Raw genomic sequence first — 24,324 nt, forward strand, 5'->3', positions numbered from 1 at the left:
TGGTGGGGCTAGGGGTATGATGGGGTCTGCAGGAACTCGGGCACCAAGGAATTACCTTCTAAAGAAGTGCAGCCCGTGGATCCTCCTCCCTCATACCCCCCGTTAACGTAACAAGCTGAGAGCAACGGAAGTACAAGAGAGGAAAGCCATACTGACAGAAACATAAATTCAGCACAAGTAAACACTCAGTGACAGTATTCGGAAACCTTGCCCAAAAAAGAGCACAAGGCTAGGCGCCAAGCATCCAACATGAAAAAATTATTTTACATGTAAGACCAAAAAATCCCTTCTTTTGCACTCAAGACACCTAGGCCCAAAGCAGCATCTGCTGGGGCAAAGGTGTAAATTCTGTACAATTTAATGAAAGTATGTGCAGAGACCCCTGTGGATGCAGTGCCAAACGACCGAGTAGAATGAGCATCGCCCGAAGCCGGCTTCGGTTGTCTTGATAATACTGTTGGTAGACCTGATGGATGGTTTGTTGTAACCAACTCATAAAAGTTTATTTGGAGGCTTGTCAGACCCTGTTGTGGGCATTATATGGAACAAATAAGGACATCCAACATCTTAATGAACTTGTAGAGGAAGAAGGTACTCCAGTCTTGTGTGTAACACTGTGCTATTCTTGTAGAACACAAGAAAAGGAGCGCAATGAAACAAGTCCCCTAGGTCAGGGGTGTCCAAACTTTTTGCGACGAGGGCCAGTTTTGGTGAGGTGAAAATGTGGGTTGCCGGGGGCGTGGCTTGGCGGCCATACCAAGCGGCAGCATCTCCATCAAGCTCCTGCCTCACCTGCCCATAATCTACCCCTTACCCACACTGCCGAGTCCCGCTACCCTCCGGCTGGAGAGCCATCGCTGCCGGGACCCTAGCGACGCAGGCAGCGGAGCCGGGGAGGGCTTAATAACCCTCCTGCGGGTTGCGGCCTAGCTCGCCGAACGGAGCCGGGGCCTCGATTTTCGCCGCGCCCTGGACGGCGCGCGGCCGCAACTGTTAACCACGCCGTCACGCTGCCCCCTCACGCTGCCCCCCCGTCTGGAGAGCTGCTGCTGACGGGACCCGGGCGGCGCAGACCACGGAGCCGGAGAAGGCTGGATCACCCTCCGGCAGTCTGAGGCCTAGCCCGCCGGACGGAGCCGGGACCTAAATTTTCGCGCACATCCGCGCGCACCTGCAACCAGACGCCCACCCAGCCCAGCAATCTCCCTGGAGTGCAGGGGGAGGTGGACTCTCCCCCCTGCTGCCCTGTCTCCTGCCTAGATCACGCTGCCACCGCAAGTCAGGCTGTGGCTACAGGTACCCACACGACAGGCCCTGCACACCCCTACAGCTGGCCCTGCCTAGACAGCCCTATACCCCAATACCCCTCTCCTATGTCCCATCCTTCCAAAGGGGCATCCAGCAAGCACTAGCAAGACCCCATACTACACGGGGCAATCGTGGCCTATCACCCAAATAACACCAGGGCCTTGATCTATGCAGATGCTGTGCACACAGGCTGAGGCCAGTGGGGACTAGGCTCATACCTTACCTGTGCTGTTGCCTCCACATCCATCTAACCAAGACACCCTGTGCCTGTAATTAACAGCGTCCTAACACTACCAGATACATCTGGTTGCTGATATACTTTATCTGTGCTTACCGCATTCCACCTGGGAGCAGACCCCTTCCCTGCACCTCGTGGACCCCCTGCCACACCACTTTATGGCCGCCCCCCCTCGGTGTTCACAGCCTGTCTAAACCACCTGTCTCCCTTTCCTGAGGAGTACTGCTGTGTGCACACACATATTGTGCCCTGCACTTATTTGGAATCAACCTCTGCACTCTTGAGATTTGAATATTGTTTCACACATAAACTATGGCTTTATGTTACATTGCGATGTAATCTGCCTTCACTTCTCAAACCCCAACGGGCCCGATACCATTATGCTTCGCTTTGTCCAATAATGAGATAACCGTCGTGCAAAATTTGATGTCTTAGCCACACACAAATAGCCTTCACACTACTGCCTGCATTCCTTATCTACTATCAGCACAGCAGTGAGATTTCTGTTTATGAAAAGATTCCTGGTACCCATTTCAATGTCCTCTGTGGACCCAGCTTTAGAACCTTCTGAGGCTACCACGTGTGGGCATTCTACCGACTCGGATCACTCCTCCACCAAGTCCGTCTCAAAGAAAAAACGTAAATCCACTACCAAACCTAAAAAATCCAAGATGAAGCCCTCTGATATAGCTGCGGTCCTTGGCCCCCTGCTGGATGAAAAATTGTCTGGGCTCAAGGAGGCTATCGATTCCACTCTCACCCAGCTGACCCACCACGCCCAGCGTTTGGACACGGTTGAGCAGAGGGTTTCGTCCATAGAAGATGATCTCACTGTTGCTCAGCGAACTGTCGACTCCCAATCTCGGGATATTGCGGCACTCCAGGAGAAAATTGACGACCTGGAAAACAGGAGCCGTCGAAACAATCTGAGAGTGGTGGGCATTCCAGAGTCTGTAAAGGGCCATGAGCTCATGCACCTCCTGTCTACCTGGCTCCCGGAGCAACTAGCCCTTGATCTGAAGGGAATCCCACTTGCTATAGAGCGGGCACACCGCATCGGTCCAGAACGTCCGAATCGTGGGGGGCGACCACGTCCTGTCATAATGAGAATTCTTAATTATGCAGATAAAATTAGAGTCCTGGAACATTACCGCAAAACCGCTAACCTTGCTTACAATGGTGAACACCTACTCATCTTCCAAGACTTTTCCGCTTTGGTGGCGGCAAAACGCAAGGAATTCACACCTCTCTGCAAGCACCTGATTGACTCTAACATCAAATTCTCCCTGCTCTACCCGGCACGGCTGAGGGTGTTTGTGGATGGGAAACCACTCTTCTTTGACACTCTGGAGGAGGCAAGGGCCCACTTCTCCATTCCTGACACCTGAAGCTTACCCTACCCCCCTCGTGGGGTTTTCTCTTCTCCACTCGGAAGATCAGGGGGAGGGGTGGAAGGGGAGATTTCTTCTTTTCCCCCTTCCCATGTCAATACCTGATATATTGTAAACACCATTGTTTTGCTCTATTTTACATTCAAATACTGCTGGCTATGATGTGTGAATAGTCTAAATATTCGTTGGTTAGGTGACCGTTGGGTTTGTTTAAGATCCGTCATTAATGTTATATATAATAGTTTATATGTTGTTCGTGTTCTCTGCCCGTTCTGACCCCAGGCCTATTCCCTCTATGGGATTCCCCCCCTTTGCTCGCTGGGACGAAGGGGGGCTCCCCTCGCTATATTTATCTCACCATATGATCCCGCCTACAGGAGTTGGTTAGCATAACTGACCAAACTCCCTCATCTACGTCCACTAGGAGAGATGTCCCTCTTCTCTCATTCAACATCATATCATGGAATGCAGAGGGCCTAAACCACCCAGTTAAGCGTCGGAAAGTTGTCTCACATTTACAGCGTATGTCCCCACATATAGTCTTTTTACAAGAGACCCACTGGGTGGAGGGTTCACAGCCACTACTCAGGGCCCCCTGGCTTGGGGAGTGCATTTCGGCTTCTTTCACAAACAAAACTAGGGGTGTAGCCATTTTATTTAGCAACAATTTACAGTACTCTGTAGTTAGAAAATGTATTGATCCCGATGGCCGATTTATTTTGTTAGATGTACTTATTGACAATGTCACCTACACTCTGTTTAACGTCTACGCCCCTTCCAACCCCAATGACTCCTACTTTGCTCTACTTCTACAGAAACTACTCTCCTGGGGCTCTACCAATCTCATTTTTGGAGGAGATCTCAATGCGGTCGTGGACCCATCCATGGACAGATCTGGGGTAAGTACAAACAGACCTCCAGCTCTCTCAAATCTTCTCTCCCCCCTATGTTCTCAGCTCACCCTTATCGACCCCTGGCGCATCTTTCACCCATTACAGAGAGATTACTCATTCTTCTCACACCCTCACTCGACTCATTCTAGAATAGATTACCTATTTATCTCAGACCATCTCCTTTCTAAGGTGACACACACCTCCATCCATGACATTATTATCTCCGATCATGCCCCTATTTTGCTATCCATTCGGTTATCTCTGCCCCAATCCTTTACCAGATGCTGGCGGTTTCCATCTCATCTCTTCCACTCTAACGATTTTCTACTACACCTAAAACAATCTTGGCTTAACTACACCACAGATAATTCCGCACACACAGACAACCCCCCATTATTTTGGAACACCTCTAAGGCAGTTCTCAGAGGCCACATTATATCCTACGTCAATTCTACACGCAAGCGATTCACCCTCCGTCTAAAAGAGTTGAGTGATACCCTTACTGACACCTATAGAACTTATAAGAGATCTGACACTCCTGCCAACAAAGAAGCATACCTCTCTGCTAAATTGCTCTACGATACTTTCCTTACAGAACAGGCCCAGACCAAACACAATCATTTCAGAAACAAGCTGCATAGATTTGGAAACAAATCTGGCAAACTCCTGGCTAACCTAATTAAAGGACCACACTCCCGTACATGGGTTAACACGATTAAGCAATCAGGAACATTTCTCACAGACCCCAACGACATATGTGCCGAATTTATGAGCTTTTACAAGTCCTTATACTCAGTAGGTCCTGATGACACAGCTGAAAGTGAATCTTTTTTGAAGGCATCTAACCTACCCACACTTTCACAGGAAGAAAGCGATATGCTAGACAGACCCATTACAGAGGAGGAAATCTGTACTACTATTAAATCCCTCCCTAATGGTAAAAGTCCAGGCCCGGATGGCTTTGGCGCTGAATTTTACAAACTACTCCGCTCGGAAATCTCTCCAACTTTAGCTCTCCTCTTTAACCATATCTTGTCCTCTAAAACACTGCCACTTAACTTTAACGAAGCCAAGATTATAGTTATACCGAAACCGGGAAAAGACCCCTCCCTGGTTGGCTCCTATCGCCCCATCTCCCTCCTGAACCAGGACTTTAAAATCTTGACGAAACTAATGGCCAACCGCCTGCAGGAATGTCTGCCACGGCTAATTTCACCCGCCCAGTTAGGCTTTGTGAAAGGTAGGCAGTCCGTGGTAGGCATTCGTGCAGCTATTGCTGCTATAACCCATACCCGTCTCCATCAAACCCACGACAATATCCTACTTAATTTGGATGCCGAAAAGGCTTTTGACCAAATTGCTTGGCCTTATCTCCATAGAATACTAGCACACCAATCATTTGGCGAATCCTTTCGCGCTCTTATCAAATCCTTATATACTGACCCTAAGGCCCAAGTAATGGTCAATAACGTTACCTCCCCCCCTTTTTCTCTCGAAAGAGGGACCCGCCAGGGATGCCCCCTCTCCCCCTTGCTTTTCAATATTGCACTTGAACCACTCCTCCGATATATTTTATCATCCCCTCACTTTCAGGGCATTTCCATAGGCACTAGGGAGCTACGCGTGGTGGCATTTGCAGATGATGTTCTCCTTTTCCTTTCCAATCCTAAATATTCCGTCCCCTACCTTATCGATACAATTAATCGTTTTTCATCTTTTGCTGGGTTTTCAATTAATTTCCATAAATCCGAGGCCCTTGCCATTTTTGGACAGGCACGTACAGGATGGTCCACTCCTTTCCCCTTCAAATGGGCTCCCTCCCATATCACGTATCTGGGTATTACTCTTCCAACACATCCCCATAATATATACACATGTAACATTACTCCGGTTATTCAAAAAATCAAGGCGGAACTTGCTCTATGGCAAAATCTACCTCTAAACTTTCTAGGTCGCGGTAATCTCTTCAAAATGGCCAGCTTTCCCAAATTATTATACGCTCTACAAATGACCCCGGTCCTACTCTCCAAATCTGATCTCTCATCCCTTAATGCCATGATCTCCAAATTTATTTGGAATTCCAAAAAACCCAGGATTAGTCTCTACAAGCTAACACAATCCACTCAGAGGGGTGGAATTAATCTACCTAATATTAAATACTACAACCTGGCTTGTATCCTCCGCTATGCGGTGGACTGGATTACCGAATCCAACATCTTTACAGACACCCGATTAGATTCCCAACTCTGCTACCCCCTCTCTCTCAGTTTCATTTTACACGCTAAACCCTCTCAATTAAAATCCAGCCAATTTGACAACCCCCTCCTATCCTCTACTATATACGCATGGAGACGCGTCAGGAAATCTTTGCACTTACAGTGTTACTATTCCCTATCGCTCCCCCTTGTCGGCAATCTAGAATTCCAGAATGGTAAAGCCATGTCCCCCTTTACTAGCTGGCGCTCTTCTGGCATCCTATCCTTGCGACATTTACTAAACACCTCACATACACCGCTGACTTTTGATGAAGCCGTATCGCGTTTCCATCTGCTACCACAACATAAATTTGCTTACCTCCAAGCTACACACTACCTACAATCTATACTCCCAAAGCTACAACCCCAAGATATCACAAACCCTTTTGACTCTGTCATCCGTACTTGTACACACTCCATATCCACGATATATGCACGTATACGCCCTGAACTCGACATTGATTCAGACCTCCCGGGACTTCATAAATGGGCCGCGCAGACCACGACGCTCAACCCTGAAACAATTCTAGACACATTTCTCCTCAATCTCAAACTCATCCCTGCTAGCTCCTATCAGGAGATGTCTTATAAAATTCTACATAGAGCCTACTTCTCCCCTAAGCGTTGTTATTTGATGGGTACTGCTAATTCCTCTGATTGCCCCAAATGTCACTCCCACGAAGCTGACTTGTACCACTGTCTATGGTCATGCCCCCATATCCAAACTTTTTGGAATACCCTACACAACTTCGCCACCTCCACACTAAAACTAACCTTCCACTGTAATGAATCTTGGGCGCTCTTTGGATATGTCGCGGACCAGACCTCCACTCTAAAATATGACAAAAAACTTCTGGTAATCCTGTCAGCTGTTGGCAGGAAAGCCATTCTGCAGCAATGGATACATGCTTCAGCCCCTTCCCTGGAGATGGCAACATCTAGACTACTCTTCTTATTCACTATGGATTGGCTGGAGGCATCTCTCCACAAAGAATCCATGACTTCAGGCCTATTTCAATGCTGGGACAAATACATCCAGAGCCTACCCCTTAAAACTAAAATGGCAATCCAAACATGCTTCAAGTTTACCTCATGGTATAATTTACAGCTTCTCCAAAATAAAACCCCTGTCGCTATCTAGGTGTCACAATCCACATACCCTTACTTTCTATATCCCTCTCCTCTATTTCTTACTCACCTTATTTTCTCTCCTTTATATCTCTTGCTGGACGGCTGGATCGGTCCATGGATGGGTCGATGGCTTGGATCTCGGAACGGGCTATTAGTTAGTTATTTACCTGCTACTACTGCTTAATGTTAAAATTTTTGCTTGGTTTTGTTTTGTTTTTATTTTATATTTTTTTCATTTTTGTTTTCTGACCAGTCTTTTATATTACCGATTATTTTTGGTAACTCCCAGTTATGACCAACACTGCTTACATCTTATATACGGTGATGCTGATCACGTATCAATGCTCAACCATCGCTATGCCTTAACCGGAGTTGCCATGTTAAGTTTCCCTTTATTTCATGGACATTCTATGGTCATTGTTTGTATATGTTTGTGGAAAATTAGAAAATGGAGGATTGTTCCTCATTTAACACTTTTAAGTCTGTTATGACTACTGTTTGTAATAACTGCAATATGTGAGGATCAATAAAACATATTTTGGAAAAAAAAAAAAAATGTGGGTTGCCGACCATTCAGTCTGACATTCTTTGAATCACTAATCACATCAGAATGGTCCCCCACGCTACCCCCATTCACTTTATGTCCTCCAGCTTGCCCTTTCACTGTATATTCCCTAGACTGCCCCCCCTTCTCTGTATTTCCTCCAGCCTGCCCAAATTCACCGTATGTCCCCCACTCTGCCCCCTCCACTGTATATTCCCCTTCCTGACCATCTTTCTCTGTATGTCCCCCAACCTGCTCCTCCTTCACTGTATGTCCACCATTCACTCTATGTTCCCCAATCTGCACCCATTCACTCTGTCCCCCCTTCTCTGAATGTCCATTACTGCCTCCGTTCACTGTATTTCCCAAAGCCTGACCCTCCTTCACTGCATGTCCCACAATCTGCCATCATTCACTATGTCCCACAGCCTGCCCCCCTTCTCTTTATGTCCATCACTGTTTCCCAGCCCCTTGTGTGAGCCAGAGGACAGAGAGGCAAAGCAGGAACTGCAAGGACAGGAGAGGCTTGGGCTCCCGCAGCCACCCTCTTTCAATCTGCATGTTACGGGAGCAAGCTTCCCCCTTGCTGCGCCCCCTCCCCACACACTGCTGTCACTGTTATTGCGGAGGAGGGTGATATACAATTGCAGCTGCAGGGGTTGGATGCATACTCACCCGAAGGACACCAAACACATCTCACTGTGGCGGCCGGCACCTCCTCACTGCTGCAGACAGCAAGGTAAAGGCACACTCGCCGGGGACCCACTTTTAGGGCATCTGATGCTCCACCTGCTTTAGGCTGGAGGCTGCGGGCTGCTTAAAATGACAGCACGGGCCACAATTGGCCCCCGGACCGGACTTTGGACATGTCTGTCCTAGATCATTATCTGACCTAGGGGATTACGCAATAGCTAGAAGGAGAATGGTTTTCCAACTGATCCGTGGAATATCTACTAAGTCTGATGGTTCAAAAGGAGCGCCCAGAAGCTTCTGAAGAAGCAGGGGCAAATCCCAGGGATGTACTGGAGGAAGAACTGGAGGTTGTAGAGGCAATACTCCTTGTAAGATTATTATTATAATTTTATTTATAAGGCGCCACAAGTGTTTCGCAGCGCCGTACAAAGGAATGAAACATGATGGTGTTCGTACAAAGATCGTACAAAGATGGTGCAGATCGTGGAAGAAGCTGCCACACGCTGCTAAAATAAAGCCGAGAGGGACGAGACTTAACACTTATGTAGGAATGCCAGTGGTGGTAGACCTTAGGATCATAGTTGTGTAGAGTGCACCACTAGAAATACCTGTGCCAGATTCTATGATAAATAGAAGGTTTTTGAGCTGTCAGCATAGTACGAAATCTCCTGGACCTTTGAATCAACATCTTAACAGCGACCCCGTCAAATTGAGCTTCAGCAGATTGGGGTGATTACACAGTCCCTGCGACAGTAGGTCGGTCAGAAAAGAAGATACCAGGGAGGAGCAATGGACAGCCAGTGAAGGTCTGCATACCAGGCTCTTCTGAACCAATCTGGAGCTTTTTGAATTGCTGTCACTTGCCGTCGACCATCAAAAGATTTCTCTCCCCTTTGGCTGCATGGAAAGGGATGTGTTCTTGTAGATATCTACTTGCATGGTACAAAAGGGATTCATGAGGGGGGGGAGTTTCACTGCTCCAAGACTCTTCTGGATTCATTGTCAGCTTTCAAAGAGGGAAGCCATTAAGCTGGTCGCGCTGCCACTGAGGAAGCTGATATTTTAGAGGAAAACCCACCTATACCCAAGGCCGCCTCACTAAGATATGTGTTCGGTTCTCTGATAATATCCACAAGGGACACCATGCCCGAGCAGCATGCCCCAGACTGAAGACCCTCCACGGGTGAGTCAACCCCAAACCATAGAAGTCCAGGCAACTGAATATCCATCCAAAGGGCATTGAAGTGATCACCACATTACCTTACTGTGCCTGTCCCCAACTCTTTCTCATCGCTAATAGGCTCAGCCTATGACTCGCCCCCAACACAAGGCTGCAATGTCAGCCTGCTTCAGAGGGAGAGCTTTCCCACCTTGTGTTACCACCTGTCCGGTTGCTAAACCACAGCCCTGCACAGCGGGCAGAGCGAGAATAATTAATGTGACTTAAAAATAATACTTCATTTTACCTGTTGTGCTGGTGGGGAGAAGCGGGTCCCTTCGGGACAAGAGGGTCCTAGCATGCACCTATACTGCCTTGCGGGAAATCCATCCCTGATGCTGGGCAGATACCGGACCCTGCATTAGAGAAAATAGATTTAAGAAACTGTTCACGTTTCTTGCCCACTGGATCCTTTAGGGAAGTGGCATCTGGGATGGGTAGGGTGGTGGTTTTAACCAACCTCACAATATGTGTGTCCACTGGGTAGGCAGTTCCTCTGCAAGAGTGTAAAAGGATGTAATACATTTAGACACTAAGAATTTATTAGGATGGTAAAAGGGCGGGGATCTGGCATGCGCCGGGCAGCCCCTCTTCCCGGCACCGCTGCCTACACACACAAGTTCCCTGGTGGTCCAGCAGGGCAGATGGCGGACCAGTCCGGCCACTTGCTAGTACAGCCCCCAGACCCCCCTCCCAATCTCCCCCACCTGCTGGGCTGTCACAGCCGCTGAAGCGCGTTTGCACGCTCCCAGCGGAGAGTGCGTTACCTTAAACGGTGCCCCGGTCGGGGCCCCTAATGTGCCTGGGGCAGCCAATGTCCCACACCTATGAGTGGTGTGCGGCTGCTGGGCCCAGGTGACGGAGCAGCAGAGCAGTTGTCTAATAGACCCCCAGCGCTGCTGCCCTGTCATTGACTTCTTGTCAGTGTAAAAAATTGATAAAAAAATAATACTAAAGATTTAAAATGAAGTAAGGCTGCAAAGTGCAGCCCCTCTCTAAGGTGCATGTTGGCTAATACCAGCACCAAAAAAAACTGAGCTTCTTGGCCTGGAGACAAAGTAGAGGAGGGGGCGAGCCTTGCTGTCTGGGAGCAGCAGCAAGAAGTTTAACCTTTCTGGTGTTGGAATGGTCCCTCTCCCGCTCACTACCCTTTGTTAGCCCTGTGGCCCCTGATGTCTCCCAAAGAATAAAGACAGTATACTGATACCATGGTCTGTATAAGGTACAAAGAAAAAGTGCTGTGCTTATAGTATATGCACATTTAGAAAGGAATAAGGCGTAGGTACTGCAGTCTAACTGTGAACATTGGGCATCAGATGTAAAAGAACAGTGCAGCTAGTTGCACTAAACACACAGTCTATAAATAAAATAACAGTTTAAGGGGCTTTAACAAGGAGCTAGAGACTGTAATAGCATTAAATGACAACTGACTGTAAAATAACCTGCTAAAAAGTAGGGTATATACAGCACACAGAGCTATAAAGCACACAGTTTAAACAGAATATACCAAAGTGATAAGGCAGAACCAAGCAAAGATACTCTTTAAGCAAAAACAGGCACCAGCACAAAGGAGGGAGGTGAGGGTAGGATAAACCTGACACCAGTGGAGGTGTTAGAACTCCGGTCCGCTGAGCAGTGAGGAGATCCGCAAGATGGCCCCACAGCTCAGTGAGATTTATCCCCTTCGCAGGAAAACCCGGTACAAGCCGCCACCAAAAGAATTGGGTCTGGGCTACAGGGTCTGCGCTTCCCCCTCCTTGGACCTCCAGGGTTCAACGCTAAAATGGCCCCTGCCACAGTAATATAAACTAGTGGTCTAGCGGGAGCTCAGAAATGTGTATTGCTGCCAGTGCTGCCTCCTACACCAATGGTGTGAGCTGCACCCTGCTCCTCCTTTCCAGCTGAGGCTCCCACCAAGTGCCAGGAGGTGGTCAGTGTGAGTGGCTGTGAGGTCCATCAACTGGCTGCTGCAAGAAGGTGATGGAGCGGTCAGCAGCCGCATAGTAGTGCAGTGGTGTGACAGCCCACTTTAAAAAATAAAAAAGAGATTTAGGGCTGCCAAGCCCTATCCGGAAAAGTGCAGTTACACACACCAAACCCCCCTCCAACCCCCCAAAAAATTATGGAGTAGGTGCCATGGGCGGAAGTTGCTTGGGGCCCTTCAGACTCCATCATACTCATAGTCCCAGCATCCACCATGGGCTGAAAGGAAAATATAACATAAAAGTATAAAAAATACACAATTCTTTTAAGTTTCATTTTTTAAGAAGGCAGGCAAATGCCAGAGCACTCAACTACTTCAGCTCCCTTTAGTCATGATCTGGTGCAGTTTATCTACACATCTGGTAACAGTGCCCCCAAGAGAAAGTAAAAAAGAAAGTACAGGTCGGGTATCCCGTATCCGGGCATCCCGTATCCGCATTATTCCAAAAACCGTGTTTTTTTTTTTAATTCAAATGTTTTTGTTTGTTTTTTATTTCCCCACCCTAACCCTCTTTTAATACTTACCAAGTCCTCCAGCGTCCATAGCAGGCCTTCAGCATCCTCTACGGCGTCTCCAGCGGTCCCAGGAGTGCTTTGCGCGAGTGCGCGCCGGTGACGTCACCGGCGCGCCTGGGAACTTGCGCAAAGCACTCCTGGGACCGCTGGAGACGGTGCTGGTGGCCTGCCGTGGACGCCAGAGGACTCCATGGACGCCGAGGGACCATCGGGGACCCACCAGGGGCAGGTAAGTATGCCTAAAAAAAAAATATTCCAAAAACCGGAATATTCCCTTATCCGGAATGCTCGTGGTCCCGAGCATTTCGGATAAGGGATACTCAACCTGTACTTGAAAGAAAAAAAATACATTAATTTTTTTTAAACAGCAACAGTATAAATATACATCACTTACATAACTGCTTTGCTCATTCTAATGCCCATTTGTTGGGACACCTTAAACAGGTTCTGTGTAAGCGCATTAGCAGCATCGTAGTTCCTTCGTGTATATATCAACACCCAATTATCCAGATGTTTTACATGGATTAGGCTAGGTCCTTTTATTTCTCTGGACCAATCTGCAAATTGAGGATTGTAATCAGCCTACAAAGAAAATAAAACAGTATAAAATTAGAGCATGAACAGTTCCCCTAAAAACTATCAACAACAAACTGGACTACTGCATTAAAGTTGAATTTGAAGTGAGATAGCTCATTCTAAATATTTTCAGAGCAGGATTAATTGAAAATGACATTCATTTTGCCCTGTACAACTTTATATTATATTATACTTGTTGCGTATCTGAAGAACATCAGTTCTGTTTAAAGTCAGAATGTAATAACATTTATTCATTCATAAATATGCAACAAATCCCATCACTGTGTTCAATTACTGTATTGAAGTAGTGTTGCGTTCAAGGAGCATGTAACGTTATTCAGTCCTACCTCCATGACAGATTCTGAGCACAGGCTGTGCTGCACTTGTAGATTTTAATGAACAAGGACGTATACATTTCTGGGTGTCCCAATAACCACCATTAATTCCAGGCTGCACTGCTGAATCATCCATTAGCTAAATTTGATTGGGACATGTTAGAATTCCAACAGCATCATGCCAACAGCACTTAGGTGTAGTGACTAATGTGCGGGTTAAGCTGCAGGAAGGGAGTTAGGTTTGGGATATTGAACATCGGGATGCCACTGGCAGCATTCTGACTGTTAAGATTGTGATATAACACCCTCCCCCCCCCCCCCCCCCCAAAAAAATCACAACAATTAACTAATACATTGTAGCTTACAATTTATATTTGAAAACAAAAAGAAAGGTGGCCGATCGTGTACATACTGTGGATAGGCCGCCATCGGCCACCTTAGTCAGTTTTCCCCTTTCTTTTTTGGCGAAAAAAAAAAAAAGGTCTGGAATCGGAAAAGAACTCGGCAAATTTACTAAGCTGCTGAGTTCTCTGAATTCGTAGTTTGCGATGGTGAAGTAATTTGCATTTGGCTGCCGAGTTTACCGGCAGCCAAATATGGACGACCCTGAAGCATTGCACAGATCAGTCAGGACTGACCAGACAGCCACAGTGAGAATGCTTTGGCAGGGGGAGCTTCTGTAAAAAGTCTCCCCCGGCTGTGGCATTACACTGCATGCTGTTGGAGCCCGGTGCTGGTTATAAAAATACAGGAGAACCCATGTCTTTTTTAGTAACCAGGATCAGTCCATGAGCCCGGTGCTGGTTTCTGAAATAAAGGGGGACCCTATTTATTTTATCCCCTGTATTTCTGGAACCAGCACTGGCTCAAAGAGCCCGGTGATGGTTATAATTGTGTGTGTGTGTGTGTGTGTGTGGTGGGGGGGACCCCACGCCATTAAAAAATATATATATTTGATTTTACTTGTTTTTACACATAGAAGCATGCCTGTTCGGGTGTGGGTTGTTAGGTCTACAATAAATAGGTCAACAAGCATTGGGTTGACACCACTAGGTCGACTGGCAGCAACACGGGTCTAGGTCGACATGGGTTTAGGTTGACAGGTCAGTAGGCCGACACAAGCATTAGGTTGACATGGGCAAGGTCGACATGAGGTTTTGTCACTGTTTTTTATCTGGATGTCGACACAGTCAACATGGACACAGTTTGAAGTGCACCGCATCCCCTCGCATCGCTCGATATGCTTTGGGCACAGTGCCTCATTACGCTCGGCACACTATTTTATTCTCCCGCCACTATTTTATTCTCACAACACACCCTAGTGGGTGGTAGGGCATTAAAAACTCCATGTTGACCTTTTGACTGTCGACCTTGCCAATGTCGACCTAATGCTTGTGTCGACCCAGACTCAGGTCGACCCAAACCCATGTTGACCTAGTGGTGTCGACCCAATGCTTGTCGACCTAGTTGCTGTAGACCTAATGACCGTATCCAGCCTGTTCATGCTTCAGCAATATAAGCATAGAAAATGTGGTCTATTTTACATTTGTATTTGGAGCTGAATTCACGGACGAGTTCAGAAATACAAATTATTGTAAATTAGACAATCTGATAGAACTCTATGGCCAATTCATTCATACAGCTGAATTAGTCTGAGCTTGCCATTTGTACAAATGGAATTAAGCCGAATTCAGTTGTTTGTAAATTTTCCAGCCGCATGAATGCGTGCATTCAATCTTACTAAATTTCCTGTAAAGAGACAAGAAGGGGAATAAGATAAAAAAAGAACTATCCATATATTATTATTAAAATGGGAAATATTTTGGAATCTAGTATTAAACACTATGGAAAATGTTTAAATGAAGATTATATTACTGTATTTATTTTTAAAAAGTGATTGAAGTGAGAGCTAGCAGGGATAGTTCTTTTTTAAATCTTGATCTCTTCTTTAAATTCTGTTTTGCAATAATTTTAAAATATGAATTGTGAGCTATCTGAAGATATGAATTAGGTGTCTGCTATTTTTATTTCTACTAGATTTATCGCTTCATTGATTTTTAATGTGATTCTTACAATTATAGGGGAATTCCATTAGCTACAGTAAATTACAGTGGCTAATCGATCTCCGTGAGTTAATTAAATAATCCATGCCAGCAGGAATAACTGGGGGAAAAAACACTAGGCCAAGACGTACAAGAACACCCTTTTTTGCAGCAAAATTATATACCGCTATCATATGAAAACCCCCCGTGTACAAACCCCCCATTGTATTTAAGGTATTAAGTATTAATGTAAAGTTGTGCTGAAAGGAAAATTACTGCAAACAGTAATGCTGCATTGCTGTTTAACCCTTTGAGTGAATTTGTCAAAATAGGTGTAAAAATTGGCAAGCAAACTTTTTTTATTTATCATAATGGCCTGTAATATTTACCTTATATAGGAAACAGTTTTTTTTACACAATTTTTAGTTTAATTTCTATAACAAATGTGAGCGAGGCTGGTATTATTAGCGGATATTTTGAACATCGTTTCGAGATGTTGGCACTCAAAGGGTTAAATAAAATTTGGAAGATTTTGTACAGCTTTTGTTTCCATTCCAGGACCATGATATATCTATTACTTGAAATTAACTTGCACTGGCTTAACCACTGGAGTGGTATCACCTGTCCAGGCACACCCCACTAGTTGTTGCTACCCCTTACCTCTCTACTCCGGCTATCATACGCTGGAGCTCCCCTGCCGCCATTATTTGCAGACGGCAGGCTCGGGGATGTTTGGGGCGGCTCGGGAGCGCTCAGGAAATCAGGCGCCGGGTCCCCCCAAGCCTCCCTGAATATACCCATATAGTCCAGTCCTGCGGTCACTGCAGTGATTGACAGCTGGGGTAGCGGCAGAGGAGCTCCGGCGTACAAACGCCGGAGCGGAGGTGAGGAGGGTGCTCGGGCAAGTGGGTGGGAGGGATCCTATGCTCTGTGTTGGGTTTTGCTTGTAGGTTTGCCCTGCCCCAGCAAAACCCACCACTCAAGCGGTTAAATGTCAAATAATTAAGGCCCACATTTTTAATTGCATGTAATATGAAATACAAGATAAAAAAAACATTAGGAACATGCATTAAAAAATGTAGTACATACTGATCTGTTTGATAGCAAAATTTTCTCTGGAGGAGCAACTCTTGCACCAAAAGTCAGGAGTTTCGTGTCAAAGTTTAGACCCCAGTCCCGAAGTTCTTTCTGAACATTTTCATCCCTAAAACAGAAAAGAGATACAGTACTATTAAAATTGGTTATCAAACTAAAATATAATGTTGTTGGAGCTGGAAGAAAGAACAAACTTCCAAGAGGAGGTTAAACATAACACACATTAACAATCAAACCAGTTATAGATTGAAAAGTGAAAATATCAGTGAGACACAACACTAAGCAATACACACCACACAAAAAAACATACCAGGATGTTCCAACAAACATGACCGGAACCTAACCTGGCAGTAAGAAACGTCAACGTTTCTCTAAACCGCTTTTGTAACAAGAGTACAGCACCAAGGCGGGCGTCCAATGACACCTGTGGACTCAGAGAAAAGGATTTACGGTAGTTACAACATCCCTGTTTTTCTCCTTCATCCACTAGGTGTCACTGGAGTAACAGTGGGGACGTCCCAGAGCTCCCAACATGGGCGGTGAGACCCTCTTAACATGAGAGTCCAAATTGAAAAGCTGGAGACGCAAAGGTGTCAAACCGGTAAAACCAAACAAAAGTCTGATGTCCAGACCAGGTGGCAGCTCTACAGAGCTGCTGAATAGAGACCCCCGGGCAGCCGCCCAAGAGGGGCCCATTGAGTGCGTAGAATGCGCTGAAATAGAGATAGGAGGACATCGAGCGTCAGCGACATAAGACGAATCCACAAAGACACCGTCTGTTTGGAGGCCGGCCAGCCACACCTGACCGGATCATACGTGACAAACAAAGCACCCGACTTCCTGATGGATGCTGTCCTTGTCACATAAATACGCAGAGCTCTGACGACATCCAGAGTCCTGGTTTCAGGAGTATCCTCCACAAAGGCAGGCACCACAATAGGCTGGTTGATGTGGAAAGCTGATACCACCGTTGGCAAGAAGGATAGGCTAGTGCGGAGCTCTGCTTTGTCAGCATGGAACACCAAAAATGGTGGTCGACACGAGAGCTCCAAGATCCTTCTGCCCGAGGCCAGGGCCAGGAGGAGAACTGTTTTCCATGTAAGGTACTTGAGATCCACCTCTTCTAACGGCTCAAAAACCGCTGTTTCTAGGAAACCAAGGACCAGATCCAGGTCCCAGGGGGCCGTAGGAGGACGGAAAGGAGGCTGCAGCCACAACACCCCTTGGAAAAAAGTATGTACAGTTGGAGCCCCTGTCAACTTTGTTCCTTAGGTCGTGGCTCACCATGGCTATCCTATTCTCAGCAGCAATACAATACATAGAACAATACAGAAGAGGATTAGCATAGTAATCCTATTACTCACTTAATCCAATTAACAGGTTAAATGAGGGCTCCATCTGTACCTCCGGCAAGAAAGCCAACCGTTTTTGGAAAAAGATTGACAATGCAGAGACCTGTACCCTCAGGGTATCTAGGTGTAGCCCCGCAGCCAAGCCTGCCTGCAAAAAGAGATGAAGTCTCGCCTTCTTAAAAAGGATAGTAGAAACCCCACGTTCCTCACACTAAGACACATAAACACGGCAGATACAGTGGTAATGCTTTGATGTAACGTCCTTTCAGGCCTTCATCATGGTAGGGGATAACAGCCCTTAGAATTCCTGCCCGCCTTAGCATGGACCTCTCAGCAGCCACGCCATCAAATGAAGACGACCTAAGTCCGGAAAGAAGAAAGGCCCTTGACTGAGCAGATCTTCTTGAAGGGGCAGGGGCCATGGTTCGTCGATTAGCAGAGACCTGAGGCTGGTGTACCACGACCTGCGAGGCCAATCCGGAGCCATCAGTAGGACCGTGACCTTCTCCCTCCAGATCTGCTGCAGTACCCGAGGTAGCAGTGGGAATGGAGGGAAGATGTAAACAAAGTGGAACGGCCAGGGTGCTACCAGACCGTCCACACCTACCGCCTGAGGATCCTTGTCCGAACAAAGTACAGGGGCAACTGGTAATTGTGGAGAGACGCCATGAAGCCCGTCCGAGGACAACCCCATCGGCGGATGAGGCATTGAAACACTTGAAGGTGGAGGCACCATTCTCCTTGGTGTACGTCCTGACGACTTAAGAAGTCGGCCTCTCAATTGTCCACGCCTGGTATGAAGATTGCAGAGATGGCCAACGCGTGAGCCTCGGCCCAGATCAGGATTCGACTCACCTCCTTCATGGCTGCACGACTGCGTGTGCCGCCCTGCTTGTTGATATAGGCAACAGCCGTGGAGTGGTCGGACTGTAAACTGAAGGAGATGATGAGCCTGCAGAAGAGCATAATACACTGCTCTGAGCTCCAGTACATTTATCGATAAGAGAGACTCCTGGAACTGGCAATCCAGGGTGACTGCTCCACCTTTTCCCTGCCTTCAGCAGCCAAGGGGTACAATGCCAACAGCCTGCGAGAAATGTGGAATTTCTTGTCAGGGTTTTTCCATGCCAACACCATGTGCTCATCTAATTCCTCAGAAGGAGGAAAAGATGCCGCCTGTTTTGGTTTCTTACCAAAAAGGGATGGACGACTGGGAGCAGCAGCTCCGTCATCAATGTCCAGACTTTACCATATCAATAAGATCATCTAACCCCTGGGTGGCCTGTTCAGGCTCCTTGGGTAGTAAAACTAGTTGCCCTTCAGCCTCTGGAGTAGCACACTCGCCCTCCTCTGGATCTGGCATGTCCTCATGCGTGTCTAAAACCTGCGTAAGCAGTCTTTTTAACACAAGGGGCTGAGAGTCTTGTGCTCTGGCCCTGAGAGAGGGCTGGACCATTTCCAGGGTCAGGGCTTTTGTTTGTTCTGGAGGTTTCTCTGTCCTTCTGTGAGGCTGAAAGCTCAGAAGACAGGTGTGATATAACCTCATTGAGCTGTAAAGCCCAAGCAGGGGAACCCTATGCTTGAGTGAGAGAGGGATCTCACTTTAATTACGTTTCAGGGTGAGGAACACCCTGTCGTCAGGTGTACAGTTGATGCTGTATACCTAATGACGGGGTGTTCATCACCCCGAAACGTTGTAATTAAAGATCACCTGCTTGTTTCAAATCCTGAAGTGCCGTGCATTGGGGTATCCTACTTCACCTCCACATCTGTTGATTATCTTATTTTTGCAAAGGCACACAGGTTCAGTGACATATTTGTTTGGAGTGCCGGTTCACACCTCGCTATATATAGATATATGGGTGCCGGAAGGGTTCCCAACAGTCGGGATCCCGACAGTCATTTACCCGACGTCGGGATCCCAACTGTCAAAATGCAGACAGCCGGGTGCCAGACGGGCACCCGCTATTTTCCCTCGTGGGGGTCCACGACCCCCATAGAGGGAGAATAGAATAGGTGGCTCGCATAGCGAGCCACCGTGCCCGCAGCGTGGCGAGCGCAGCGTGCCCGCAAGGGGCTTTTTTGCGCTCGCCATGCTGTCTGACTCCGGGCAGTCGGGATCCCGACGTCGGGATAATGACTGTCGGGATCCCGACTTTCGGAGTCCCATACCACACCCAGATATATATGCAACAATCAACAAGTTAAAAACTGTACACACACACACACACACACACACACAAGATGATAGTACATAGAAGACCAGGGTGAAACACTGAACAGGAGAGACAGTAAAAGAAGGTAGAAGCTGTCACAGGCTAACAGCAGCGCTATGGTATATAATAGGGAGCGCTATAGCCTAATTTTCATACAGCCCAATCTGTCTCACCGAGCTCTAAACCCCACTGTCTGCTCAGAGAACCTGGGGGAGCTGTAGCAGGTCTGGAAACCGGGAGAAGAGTGCTGTTCTTGAGTCCGGCGACTGTCACAGCATGGGGAGCCTCCTGCGTCCCAATACATTAAAATAGCCGCTGCTGTTAAAGTCATGCTGGGGAGCTCACCACGTGGTAGCCCCACCCTCCCGGTAGCTCCCTCTACCTTTTATGGCGCTATGTTTAAAGGGGACCCTGCTTTTACTTCAAGCTATAACATTATGCCCTCCTGGAGAAAGCCAGAGTGTGACCAGCTCCCAGAGGGCACATTCTAAGACTGCCTAGGAGGGGAAGTAGAAGGGGAGGAATTGGCCACACTCATTTAAATTTAAAGTGCCCATGCTCCCTTTAGTCGCCCTTCTAATCCCCACTGTTACTCCAGTGACACCTAGTGGATGAAGGAGAAACAGAGACATAACATATACTGTAAGTGATTTCTAAAAGTGTTTTTCATATAGTAACACAGAGAAAAACCTTACACATTAAAACAGAAATTCAAGAAAATATTACTTACTTGTGAATATTGTTCAAAAACCTCCCCAGTTGTTGTTCTCTCTGATCTGGTGCTAGCCTGGTGTGAATTGCTAGATCTTTCATTACAGTAAAATCACTTCGCATTTTATCAGTTAAACCTTTCAGTACATGAAATGACAAAAGGGGAAAAAAAGACATTAGATATCTTCAAAAATCAATATCCCAAACAAAAAAGCACCAAATGTATAGTGATTCTACTAGGGCAGGGAGCAGCATCAGTGGGGGGGCTGGCTGGGCCTGCCGACATCTCTGTTGGGGGTGGCCCAGACTAAGTAAATATGGGAGTGGGCCCTGCATCTACAGCTGTGCTGGGCCTCTCCCAAATTCACTGGTGGGGTCAGGTGGCAGACTATTCTAGCAGGGCTCTGCTAGAAGTGTAGGGGGCATTTTGCCCTTTAGAAAAATTGGGCAGGGCGCAGTGCCCTGCAAAAACAGCCTAGAGTGAACACTAATGTAGTTGAACACAATTCCCAAAAGGATAATGGAGAACCCATCACAGTTGCTAAAGATGTCTCAACACAGTTATTTACGATCATAGAGAAAATGTGTCACATGGCAGGATATAACCTTTTTGCTCCTAGGACAGCCAACATCTTAGGAACTTGCGTTTTGTCTTTTACCCTGCTATCACTTCAATCTGACTAGAGAAATATGAGTTATATAGTAAGAATCTCATAAGGGGATGGGGTCAAAATCCCGGCAGTCGAAATACTAATTCCGTGATCCCGACCGCCGCCATCCCAACATACTCTCCCTCTATGGGTGTCGTGGAGGGAGAATAAATTAGTATACCGAGCATAGCGATGCACCAGACCTGCAGCATTGTGCTCCCCCCTGTCGGGATGTGGCAGTCGGGATCCCAGCGTCTGTATTTCAACCCCAGGGATTCCATACCGGACCGACATGTTTGTGCTTTGCAGATTTTTTACTAAGCTACTGATGAGTACATGTAGCATGTTGAGCTTTTCAGTTAGAGCCGATTTCATTACTTTTACAGTAACACTGCATCCTCTTACTGTATTCATTAAAGCATGACTATATCCCCTGTGTAAGTGCATTATATTGAGCTTCTGATCATAAAGAAAGTAATCAAATGCATACTCTTATTAACAATTTGAGTATAATTAAATGCTAAAAGTTTCTTAGCCATACTGCTATCAATGCTCAAAAGGGTATATATTTATACACACACATATACACTATGTGGAAGAAAGTCATTGGACACCCTGGTTTAACTCTGAAATAATGGAATCTTCCTGACAAAGTGAATATGGACTCTTCCTACATGTATAAATATGCAAGCAAGCTTCGTAGCAGACAAAATGACGGACAGGAAACGCACTCGGTTATCAAGGTCGAGCTGCGGCTCACTAGCCTCTGATCACAAAAACCAATACACGACAGAGACTTTTGGTGTAAGCAGCGGCAAAACTGGATGGTGGAGCAATGGAAACAAGTCCTATGGAGCGATGAATCACGCTTCACATTGTTTCGATCAGATGGGAGAGTGTGGGTATAGCGATTGCCTGGAGAACGCCTGTTACCCTAATGTGTAGTGCCAACAGTAAAATTTGGAGGTGGAGGCATCATGTTCTGGGGTTGTTTCTGTTGGCATGGTGTGTGAGAGGAGCATGGAAACATGACATCGGCGACCTACAGAGATATTCTGGATAACCCCATGTTACCTACGTTGTGGCATTTCTATGGGAACGACGTGTCAGCACCGGGGTTTCTTGTGTTCCCGGCTGTGACCGTGGTGGACCAGTGGAGGGCACAGCTAACCAGAGGGTTGGTGGTGACCAGAAGCAGGGGCACGGAGTCTAACTTGCCAACGGTATTCACCAGAGAGCCCTGCAAGGAACTATGACAAGCAGGTCGAGGCCCCCTGACCTGGTCCTCTGGACGCAGGCTGGGCCTGAGGACACTGTGAGGGTATGTCTTGAGACGGCCTGGGAGCCAGGGATGACAGTGGGCAGCCTGGGAGCTGCGGGACGGCCTGGGAGCCGGGGATGACAGTGGGCAGCCTGGGAGCTGCGGGACGGCCTGGGAGCCGGGGATGACAGTGGGCAGCTTGGGAGCCGGAGGTGTCAGTGGGCAGCCTGGGAGCTGCGGGACGGCCCGGGAGCTGGAGGTGTAGATGTCGGTATCCAGAGGGAAGTTTGGTAAAGTCTCTGGGAGCACGTCAGTGCAGACTCGACCAGGGCAGTATGGATGGGATGCGAAAAATACTGTGGCACAGCAACTGATGGTCGTCGGAGAGGACACGGGTGGTATTGGTCACTAGGAGATGGCAGTAGCTGAGTCGACCTGGATGTTGACAGTGCCAGTCGACAGATCAGAACTGAGATGGAGAAAGTCACTGATAGTAAAAGCAATGTGGCTTGGGAGCCACTGGAGTCTAGCCTGGAAGCTAGCTAGTCTCTGGAAGATGTACGGAACCAGGAAAGTAGCATCAGCAGCATCAGGGCACTTGGAGATGGTATCGCTGGTAAGACTGGATAGCCAGGAGCCTTGGGAACTTCTCTGACACAGAAGTACACTCAGGGAACAGATAAGAGCAATTATGCAAGGCAAGGAAGTTAGGCCCAAGGCCTGAACTATATCCCCCTTGCCTGTTCATGATTGGCTGCAAGCGGCAGCATCAATCAGAACCAGGAAGTGTCCGTGTACACCTTGATTCTGCTACAGGTGTACAGGTCACAGTTCAGACCAGCGGGCAGTGTGATTGGCTTGTCAGTCAGCTGACCACAGGTGTCATGGCGGAGCCCATACTGCATGGGCCCAGCGTGAAACTGGCAAGGGGCATCTCCCACTGCCCATGGGGGCGCAGGGGGCACAAGGGACATCACACCACGATCCACAACCTGAGGTGGCGCAAGCACTGAACCTGCAGCGCAGGGCAGACCAGCGTGAAGGTAAGGGACACGGTCGCAAACGGGGCTGTGCACCGTGGTTTGTGACATGACGATTGTGTGTTCCAGGACGACAATGTGGCGTGTCATGTTTCGAGGGCTACAATGGAGTGGTATGATGAAAATTGCGTCACCCGACTAGCGTGGCCTGCGCAAAGCCCTGATTTGAACACCATAGAACATCTGTGGTCAACAGCCTTGCCAAACTTTTTCCTTGAAGAAGCCGCTGATACCGTGACGGGAGGCGCGGAAACCTATCTACATGATTGCACCAGAGGGATACCATACAGAACGCAACTACACTATATATCTCAATCCGGCTACTCTGGATAAAGTTGTACACCAAAGGTGATTAAGCACCATCAACTGGGAGGCCCGAGAAACTACAGGTGGCAGCTGTAAGGTACCCTTATCATAAAGTGTCTGGACAGACATATAAACCTGGACAGTTTTCAATATATTGCACATCAATTAATACCGAAACCCGCAATGGTTCTAATCAAGTTTCATTACTAAACCAATAACAGGCTGCTTACTAACCAGCCATTTCAATTAAGCAAAAGCTATTCTAACCTGACTATTATCATTTTCAAGGGAAGTGCATATCTAACTAATATAATCAGTTTTTAATTAATATTACTCCGCATGCTGTGCATAGTCACAACCGGTTGTGCTAAACTCCCCCCTTTTCTTTTAATATTACTGTCAATTTATTTGTATATGTATGTTTGATGTGATATTTGTTATTATGTCAATTATTGAGGGCAAATATTAATAAAATGCCTTAATACTGTTTAACGGTTTCCCTGATATTGCGCAGTTCTATCTCTACTTCTGTTTCGATCTGTGGAATGAACTTGAGCGCAGGTCGCGAT

General features: G+C 47.2%; 1 protein-coding gene across 1 annotated transcript in view; it reads right to left on the minus strand.

Moving 5' to 3' along the window:
* The window catches only part of PIWIL1 (piwi like RNA-mediated gene silencing 1), a 227,032-nt gene that overhangs the window by 96,256 nt on the left and 106,452 nt on the right, over positions 1–24,324 (minus strand). The window contains exons 11-13 of the mRNA XM_083150480.1: positions 20,518–20,635; positions 16,214–16,328; positions 12,566–12,753 (exon numbers count right to left, since the gene is read on the minus strand). Coding sequence (XP_083006606.1) covers positions 12,566–12,753; positions 16,214–16,328; positions 20,518–20,635 — 421 coding nt within the window. The remainder of the gene's footprint in view (positions 1–12,565; positions 12,754–16,213; positions 16,329–20,517; positions 20,636–24,324) is intronic.

This window comes from Crinia signifera, chromosome 1 (assembly GCF_055691185.1).
Source record: "Crinia signifera chromosome 1, ASM5569118v1, whole genome shotgun sequence".
Taxonomy (NCBI): Eukaryota; Metazoa; Chordata; class Amphibia; order Anura; family Myobatrachidae; genus Crinia; species Crinia signifera.